This window comes from Hirundo rustica, chromosome W, assembly GCF_015227805.2.
Source record: "Hirundo rustica isolate bHirRus1 chromosome W, bHirRus1.pri.v3, whole genome shotgun sequence".
NCBI lineage: Eukaryota > Metazoa > Chordata > Aves > Passeriformes > Hirundinidae > Hirundo > Hirundo rustica.
Genome location: NC_053487.1, coordinates 28,215,945 through 28,225,580, shown reverse-complemented (window position 1 = coordinate 28,225,580; position 9,636 = coordinate 28,215,945). Strand labels below are relative to the sequence as shown.

Below are 9,636 nucleotides of genomic sequence, written 5' to 3'. Positions count from 1 at the left end.
AAGCTAGGTGCGGATCTTGAGATAAGAAAACTGAATAAACATCTCTAAAGACCAAAAAGCTGCAAGTTCTGCTCATCTTTTAACCCCAGTACAGGACTTTGTGTGAGAAAAAACTCACAACTCTCACATTTGGCGTCCCTGGGTGGGCACCCAACGGCCAAACTACCACCAACAGCCCACCAAAAGATGAACAAGAGACCATCAAAAGACCTTCAAAAGCAAAGTACCGGGACACTCTCTCTGAAGCTCGAGCAAAAACATAGGAAGACCTCTGGAGCTGCCAAGCTCCAGGTTCTGAGACGGAAGGAGACGAGGACCTAAGGCCCAGGAAATTGTCTGCCATGACCTGCTGGCCAACGAACGGAACAGACTGGAATGAACCTGAGGGCGGCAGAGACCTATATAGGTCAGGGTAAGCTGTCAGATATAGAAACATGGGGGGATCCCTTTCACAGACACAGTTAGACACTTTTTCTGCTCTGGAAAATTTAATTTCGGCCCACCCAGTCGCTGTTTCCAGACAGGAACTGGAGTCCTTGTTAATCTGGGTCCATAATTTATACCCAGATGTCGAGACCCAGGATTTGTTTAAGCCATATTTATGGTGGGATATAAATAAGCAGTTATATCACCGCGCAATGCTCAAAGAGCGCGCTAAAGCTTTTATCTGCAGGTCGAGTATTACTCAAGATAATGTCCCAGAGATTCCCAGAAAACCCTCAAATGCTGCAGGACACGAAGTGGGGGTCAGCTACCCTTCCACCTTCTGGCGCTGAGCCAAGGCACTTGACCACACCCACTGCACTGTTAAGGGAAGGTTTTATCCCGACAGAAGCAGGGGAGGGCCCTCACCAAGGGGCTCAAACAGAATTAGAGCAATCCCAATCTCCAACTCCTGGAAAATTGAAATTACTTATACATCCTTCACATCAAGAAGAATGGGACATGGCATACTTTGAGGCTCGTCCCACTGCGCCTGCGCAGACGCTCCGGGAAGGGGGGGGGGGGGGGGGGGGGACTGGGGAGGCGGGGTCTGGCGGAACGGATCTCCTAACTCCACCTTCCTCCCCTCTCCAATCTCCACCTCAGGGGCAGTCTCAGATGCCTTAATCTACCCCGAGACACACAATCCCTAAATCTACATCACTGGCGCCCCTCGACCCCCTCCATCCAACAGGGGCGGGTCCGAAGCCACGGCTCGGGAGCTCTGTACCATCCTCTTCACCCTGCGTCATGGAGAAGGCGGCGGAGGGGGGAGCGGCACGCCCGAGGGGGCAGAGCCACCGTGCGGCGGGGCAGCGGTAAGAGTCAGCGCGGGGGGAGGCAATGAAGGCGGGGTGGTTCCAACCCGAGCTCAGCGGGACGGGGGTTGGGCTGAAGGAGGAGGAGGGGGACCGTGCCGTGCGGAGACCTGCGAGGTTTCTGGGACACGCTGGTTTGACGGCGGCAGACGCTGGCACGGGGCCAGGAGGGGCGGGAACGGGGCAGGAACAGGGCGGAGGTTTCCCTCTGGGCGCCTCCCTCTCACAGTAAGCGGCGCCTCACCCGTCCCCTCCCATGAGCGCCCGAGGCAGCGGCAGCGGCAGCGGCGCTGATTCCCAGTGTTCGCCCAAAGCAGCGAGCAGACTCAAAGCTGCTTTCAGAAACAACAGCCAGGGCAGAAAATTTTTTCCAGAAACACCAGGCAGTTTCAACCGCGACCGCGGAAATTCCCATTCGATTCCGCTCGGAGCGAAGCTTCGATCCATCGCAACAGATCGATCTAGCTCCAGCGCACCTAGTGACAGAACAGCACAATTGCAGCAGTTTTACCCTACGATTTACAAAAAAATATTTCAAGTCAGGACAATCTCCAAAGCAATTTAACACCGCAGAACAAAGATTTTTGCCAATTTCTGAGGAACACGGAGCTCAAAATATTTGTGCTTTAGAACAGCAGCAGACATATTGCTGATGAAAACATCATTAGAATCGCAGCCTCACAAGGCATTCCTATATCATCTCAAGCCTCATCTCATTTCTGGACCACAGCAACTGGTGCTACAGATCCTCGCATGCCTGGTCCAAGGCTCAGGTTTCCAGAACAACCAGAGCAGAAAGCCAATTCCTCAAGTCATCCACACTCCTTTCCATTTTTGAAAGACTTTATGAGGCAATTTCTCCTTCAGTTAAAAGACTGCGCTTTGGAATTTTACCCACATCTGGCAGCACACTTTCCTCAATTATCCCTTTCAGCACAAGGTGGCCTCTCCTTTCCCACGTCCTCTGTACATACTCCCACATGTCTATGCCGAGGTTACCTGCTGGGTCCACGGCAGTTTCAGCCATGGTTTCCCCTGAGTGTGCTCCAGATGAACTGTACCTCCCATGCCTCAAACAGGAGGGGGAGGGGTGCCTGGGGTGCAAGTAACTCTCGGGTCAGAAAGGACTGCATCAGGGCAAAATGCGCAGCAATTGACTGCACTTTATAGACATATTCCTACAGGTTCATCCAGTATAACAGTTGGGCAGATATTAGGAAGAAAGCATTAAAGGAGAAAGATTTTGAAATAGCAGATACAGAAAGTATCGCATTGCCAGTAGCTTATGGCCCACAGAATGTACACCATAGATAGGAATGTTTAGACCATGAAGTGATCAAAGACCTCATGAAAGCAGTGAAAGACAATGGTTTGGGATCTCCATATTTTAAACAGCTTCTGAAAGGTACATTTAATACTTATGATTTAACACCATATGACTGCAGAGCCATCACTTCAATGATTCTTACAGATTCACAGCTCCTCATATGGGAAGCGAAATGGAGAAGAGCTCTTGGAGAACTAAGGAAGAGATATCAGGGAGGACCACATGCAGCTTTCAACATACCTCAGTTGGCAGGAGACCCACTTTATGACAGACCTGAGGATCAAGCAGAACATCTGCCTTGAGATGTGCTTTCAGATATCAAAGAAGCAGCATGAAAAGCAATTTTACAAATTCCACCAGCTGGAACTCCTGAAGGCATTTATACAGAGATCAAGCAAGGTCTTTTTGAACCTTTTACTTCATTCCTCGATTGTCTCACACAAGCAGTGGACAGGCAAGTAAGCGACGAAGCAGCAAAGCCACACCGGCTTTGGAGCCTTGCATTTGCAAACGCCAGTGTGGAATGCAAACGCATTATCAGTGCCATGCCTGGTCAACCCACTGTGACTGAGATGGTAGAGGCATGCAGTAAGGTGGGCACACCTCAGCATGTTGCAACAATTCAAGCAAGTATTTGGGGAGAACAAGTGGAAAAAATCCTCAAAGCCCAGGATGAAAAATTTTCAAAAACTCTTGCAGCACTGCAACCAGCACTCCAACAAATCAATCTTGCAGAAATAATGGTGACAAAATCTGTAGGAGGATCATGCTACAAATGTAGTAAACATGGGCATGTCAGGAAAAATTGTCCAGAACTTGAAAAAAACCACGAAATCACCAGACCTTTGTCCAAGATGTCGAAGAGGAAAACACCATGCAAGTCAATGTTATTCCAAAAGGGATGTGGATGGAAGACCTCTACCTCTTCCGGGAAACTCGAACAAGAGCGTGAATCGTCAACGCGCGATGACATAAGTGATGGGGATGACTCAAACCCAGATTCCACTGGGGGCGCAACCATCGGGGAGCATCAATTAGACTCCCTCAGCAGGACCATCTGCAGATTCTTCAGCGATCCAGAATTATTGTCACCAGGAGAGCAATGTGATTTGGCAGCTTCCAAAATAATATGCTTCATGGATGAGAATCATGCAGTGATACCCACAGGGGTCACTGGAGCATCATGGAAAAGGCAAGATTTTTTAAACTATAGACAAAGAAAGAAGCAGTATTTTAGGGGTCATTATTTATCCATCAATCATTTCAGCAGACCGCAATGAAGAACTAACAGTTTTAGCTCAACCTCTACGTCCTCCATTGACCATTCCTGAAAATACTTTAATAGCCAAAGCCATTGCTTTGCCATCTCATGCAACAGAACAAGTTATGCCAGTGCTGGATCAGCAAATTTCTCCTTGTAGTGAACATGTTGAAATTCACGCCACATGGGTGATACAAATAGGTCGGGATTGACCCATCATTGTCTGCGACTTGAGTTGTGGTGAGAAGACAATCTCAATCAAAGGCATTGGGGGAAATTCCCTGTGCCTGCAGAGTGAGAACACAATTATTGCCTCAGGGCCAGTAGGAAAGACAGCAGTCATTTGTCCTTTTATTGTGCAGAAGCCTATCACAGTGTGGGGAAGAGACACTCTATCACAATGGGGAATGAAAATAGAAGTGGATTTTTAATTGGAGTAATTTACTATATTTGGGTCTGAGTTATGTTTTAGTGTTCGGTTGATATCAAGAGTAATTTCTGTATGGTTTAAGTTTAGGCCCTGTTAAGTCTCAGATTAAGATTTATAAAGTTTAAGTGATAATAGATTTATATCTTATTAAAGTTTTATTCCACATAGGTTTTAAATTATCCAAAGTTTTGTTAAATTATGCTTACCTAATTTGCAGAGTTTAATTGTTTTTTCTTAGAAATAAGATGGCTTCGACTGAGACAGCTGTGATGTGTTGTAATGCATTAATTTGGTTTATATTGTGTTTCATCAGATTTGTAATGTTTTCCCTGTTCCCCTTGGAAACTGTATCACATGGTTTGTCCCTGCTCGGCTGTACCCATCCCCCACACTGGAATGAAACCCAACTCTGTTCCACTCCCACCTTATCCCTGATTGGGTAGTGGCTCGTCCCTGCCTCTAGGCCCTTCCCCCCTGGGGAAAAAGCCCTGGCACTGGCAGGGGGGTGGTCTCTCTGGCACCAGCGTCCATGGGGAAAGAACTCCAGCCAGCAGGAGCAGGACTCCAGAATAAAGCTGTGATATTCCACCCGGTGAGGGAGCAGGCTCTTTCCTTTTGCCATTGGCGGTCATCTGGGTCTCTCTAAAGAAATACAACAACTGGCACCTAATCGTGGGGCTCGAAGCCACAAGGGGCTCCCAGAAAGCTGGAAGAACCACTCGGAGAGCACGTGGCCAAGGAATCTCACGCAGGCACATGAGTCCCGAAACATAGCCCACCCACGCTGAGACAGACCCGTCAGGCTTTGTGTTCGCTGTGGAGTCTCTGAAACACAGGATTCCACAGGCAGGGCTGTAGTTTTCTCCTTTGGACACAAAAGACCCATCGGAGTGCTGCAAAGAAGCCCCCCGAACAGCAGGCTGCTCCCAGAGAAAGTGACCACATGTTCATGGAAAGCCGACCCTGGGAACCGAGACTGGAAGCTCCTTTTGCACCAAAAAGGGTCTGTCTCAGGCAAAAGGAGTAATTGGGAAAGAAAGGAAAGATTCGTCTGAACGCTGGATTTTTGGTGAGTACCACTTTGGGTTATCTAAGGGAAAATCTTTTTAAGAGGCAGTGATCCTCAGGGAAAAGGGTTTTTTCCTTTGAGGGAAGGTTTTTGCTTTCAGAGTAAACCTTCAGGGTGCTTTAATAGCACATTCCATTTCGGCTGCGTGGGAGGGGGGGGGTGGAAAAGGTAGCTGTTTCCCCTTTGGCTCCTTTTTTTTCTCTCCAGGGAGGGTTTTTTAACTTTCGGTTTCCCAGCCACAGTTAAAGAGGACACAGAAACTTAAAATCTGAGCCAAAAATGGGTGCTAGGCTGTCTGTGTCTCAAAAAATAGTCTATTATCAAATTTTAGGTGCCTTAGATGATAGGAAAACCCATTGTCAAAAGAAACAGTTAAAAAAATTAATCTGGTATTTGTTTTCTCAATTTCCAGATGTATCATTTGATCAAATAAGCTCCCCAGAATTTTGGGAAGCTGTTGCAAAAAAATTGTCTCAATCAAGCTCCTGTAATGATAAGGAAAAAGCAAATTTTGCTCTTTGGAGCTTGCAGATTTTATTTGCAATGCAAAAACAAAATGAAAAGAAAAAAAAGACAGTTCCTTGTGGATTTTCCCCAGTTTCCTCAGTTTCTCCCTATCCCGACCCCAAAATCCCTTCCCCAAAACTGGATATTCCTCAAGAAACCCCTAAACTTTCCCCAAAACTCCCTTCTTCCCCAGTTTGTAAACCCCGGGTTCAGTTTACTTTTGCAGGCAGTTCGAGTGCACAAAACCCCCATCTTAGTGAATCCCAAGCTAGTCTTAGTTCGGAAGGGGGGTCACAAGATGGAGGGGACTCCTTTGTCCAAAATGGCCAAAGCCACGTGCTCTCGAGTCATGAGGAACCTCTCTCTTTGTCTGTCCTTCCTTCCCGCAATCCCTTTTGCAATCCCTTCCTCTCCCTAGACCCCTCCTTCCCTTCGGTGCCGCCCCTGGCACTGCCCTCTCCTCTGACTCTGCCCCCTTCCCTCAAACCTCCACCCTCTGACTCTGCCCCATGTGACTCAAGCCTCCAGCCCCTCCCTGCCCCTGGTTCCCACGGTTTCCCTGCCCACAGTCCCAGTTCCCACGCCCATGAGGGGGGGGAAGGGGGGGGAGTCGAGAACCCGGAAGCAAGAAGTGATCCCGGCTTTTCTGCCACCCCTGTCACATACCGATGGTCAAAAAGGGGGGGGGTGCTGTCCACAGTAACTGGGACCCCTTCCCCCAACAAGTGATTCAGGATTTTTGCAAAGCTCAGGCCAAATTTGGACGTGAAAGTGAATACTTTCGCAGCCTTTTAAAAGCAAATTTAGCAGGGAATCCTATTGTTCCCTTTGACCTCTGGCAGCTTTTTTCTTCCCTCCTTTCGTCCACACAGTTTAGGCTTTGGGACTCTACATGGAAAAAAAGATTAAGATATTTACTTCCGGAGCTTTGGCAAAATCCTGAAACGGCTGTTGATAATACCAATTTGCCAATTCGATTAGAACATCTATGTGGTGATGGTGAATGGGTCTCAGATATCAAGCAGGCTCAGGGAATTCCTTTAGCTGTTTTGGAGCGCATTAAACATGCTGCTTCCAAAGCATTCTTTTCAATCCAGCCCAATGGGCCTTTCCAACCTTACAGTAAAATGAAGCAGCTTCCATCAGAACCTTTTGTAACATTTGTGGAGCGATTAACCCGAGCTATCGAGTTACAGGTTAAGAAAGAAGGAGGCCAAGAACAGGTTCTGGAGGAGATGGCACTGACCAATGCGAACCAATAGTGCAAGGCAACCATCCTCAGCCTCCCCTTGGAACCAGTGCCAACCTTAGATGACATGCTCCACGTGTGTACCCAGAAGGTTCCCTTCATGACAGCTCACCTAAACCACAGTTCCAGAGATGCATTCAGACCACCGCAAAGAGCTGCCGCAGCAGACACCATGCCCCCTGAGCCTGTGCCAAGGCCACCGCCCAAGAGAAGAACGACGTGTCTCCTGTGTGATCAGGCTGGACATTGGGCATCTCAATGCCCTTTAAAGAAGCAATTTCAGGACTTTCGGGACAATGGGGGCGGGGGGTCTCAAGGGTCCAAAGGGGATTTTTCCAAAAACTAAAAAGTGAGCACCTGCTTGCCCAGCATGCCGACATAAATGGGGCAAGTCCGAGGAGGGGGGATGAAAAACTAGAAAATGCAAATGTTAAATTAAATAATCCTGCTATAACCAGTTCTACCTTTCAGCAGAAGTCACCAGATATGACCCTTTCAGATCATGACGTGAGCAGACCCTGTCTAACCACAGAATGTCTCCAAAAGCCTTTTAGGTTGCAACTGACAGAATCCTTGCACCTAAGTGACACAGACTGGCATTTAGGTTCATTGGATCTACAAGTGCTAGGCTCCTGGCAACATGTTGGCAGTAAGTATGTCATCCTTGGGGACACCAAGTACACACTGAGAGAGATCGAGATCCTTCCGGGTCTTGCCTCATCAAACCCTAAACAACTAGTTCCCTGGCTGCGCTGTATCCGCCCACCTTTGTTTCTGCCTAAGGGGCAGATAATAGCTCAGGCAATTCCAGCACCTGACCCGTTCCCTAAAAAAGACATCACAAGGAACAAACACCTTGATGTTTGTCCCACACGAGTTATTGGGAGGGACAAACTCATAATAGGGTGTGAGGTCCGTCACGGTGAGGAAGTAGTAAACCTCAAAGGGGTTTTGGACACAGGTGCGTATGTAACGATTGCACCAGAAAGGATGTGGCCCTCACATTGGGAGCTGCAAAATGTGTCTGGGCACGTAGAAGGTGTAGGGGGGATGAAATGGGCAAAAAAATCAAAAAGTGTTCTGCAAATTAAGGGGCCAAATGGACAATTAGCTACACTGTGTCCACTTGTTTTAGATTATTCAGAGCTCTTGTGGGGGAGAGACCTGATGGCCCAGTGGGGGGTCACGATCAGCATTCCAGATGCCCCCCTGGTTTTTCAGGCTGCGGCCACTGAAGAGCGCCCTACCCAGAAACTCAATTGGAAAACTGATTCTCCAGTCTGGGTAGAGAAGTGGCCGCTCAGTAAAGAAAAATTGAAGGCACTTCAGGAGCTAGTGGATGAACAGCTAGCTAAAGGCCACATTGTGGAAACCACGTCTCCGTGGAGTTCCCCAGTCTTTGTTATAAAAAAGGCAAACAAAGGCAAGTGACGGCTCCTCCATGATCTCCGTCAAATTAATAATGTCGTTGAGGACATGGGTTCTCTTCGACCAGGGATGCCATCTCCACCGATGCTCCCCCAAAATTGGAATTTGGCAATTATTGATATCAAAGATTGTTTTTTCCAGATTCCTCTGCACCCTGACAATGCCCCATGTTTCGCCTTCTCGGTCCCTACCCTCAACCAAGAAGCCCTGAGGAAAAGATACCATTGGAAATTTCTTCCCCAAGGGATGAAAAACTCGCCATCTATTTGTCAGGGGTACCTCTCTTCCCTGCTGTCCCCAGTGCGTGCAGCTGTAGGAGAAGTCATCATCCTGCACTATATGGATGATGTGCTTGTGTGTGCCCCCAATGATGACTTACTGTCCCACGCGCTCGACCTGACACTCGATTCTTTGGTTGCTGCAGGATTCGAGCTTCAGGAGGAAAAGATTCAAAGGATGCTGCCTTGGAAGTACCTGGGTCTGGAGATTGGTAAGCGGACCATTGTGCTGCAAAAATTGGTTGTCAAAAATAACATCAGGACCTTACCAGATGTCCAGCAGTGGTGTGGGTCCTTAAATTGGGTAAGACCTAGGCTAGGTCTGACCACTGAGGACCTAGACCCCCTCTTTAATCTTTTAAAAGGGGGAGAGGAGCTAAGTTCTCCTAGGACCCTTACCCGGGAGGCAAGAGCAGCCCTACAAAAGGTACAGGACTGTATGGCCACCAGACAGGCCAACAGGTGCAAATCAGACTTGCCATTCAAATTCATAATTTTAGGCAAATTGCCAGACTTACATGGGATGACTTTTCAGTGGGAAAGAGTGGAAAAATAAAAAAAGGACAAAGACTTTAGGGATCCCCTCTTAATCCCCCCCCCCTTTTTTGACCATAGGGGCTGGAGGCTTGATTCTCATGGGGCGGAGTCAGAGGGCTGAGGTTTGAGGGTAGGGGGTGAAGTTGGTCGAGTGGGTGGTGCCGGGGGTGGCACTGAAGGGAAGGAGGGGTTTGGGGAGAGGAAGCGGTTGCGAAAGGGATTGTGGGAAGAAGGAGGAACTGACAAAGA

General features: G+C 48.2%; 1 protein-coding gene across 3 annotated transcripts in view; it reads left to right on the top strand.

Annotated features, from left to right (window-relative positions):
- Positions 1-279: 279 nt before the first annotated feature.
- The window catches only part of LOC120764858 (uncharacterized), a 43,207-nt gene continuing 33,850 nt past the window's right edge, over positions 280-9,636 (top strand). For 2 of the 3 annotated variants that reach the window (XM_058423918.1, XM_058423919.1), the window contains exons 1-3: positions 280-406; positions 1,090-1,301; positions 2,773-9,062. In XM_058423918.1, coding sequence (XP_058279901.1) covers positions 7,403-8,575 — 1,173 coding nt within the window. In that variant the 5' untranslated portion in view covers positions 280-406; positions 1,090-1,301; positions 2,773-7,402 and the 3' untranslated portion in view covers positions 8,576-9,062. The remainder of the gene's footprint in view (positions 407-1,089; positions 1,302-2,772; positions 9,063-9,636) is intronic. The other variant, XM_058423920.1, reaches the window with a different exon arrangement.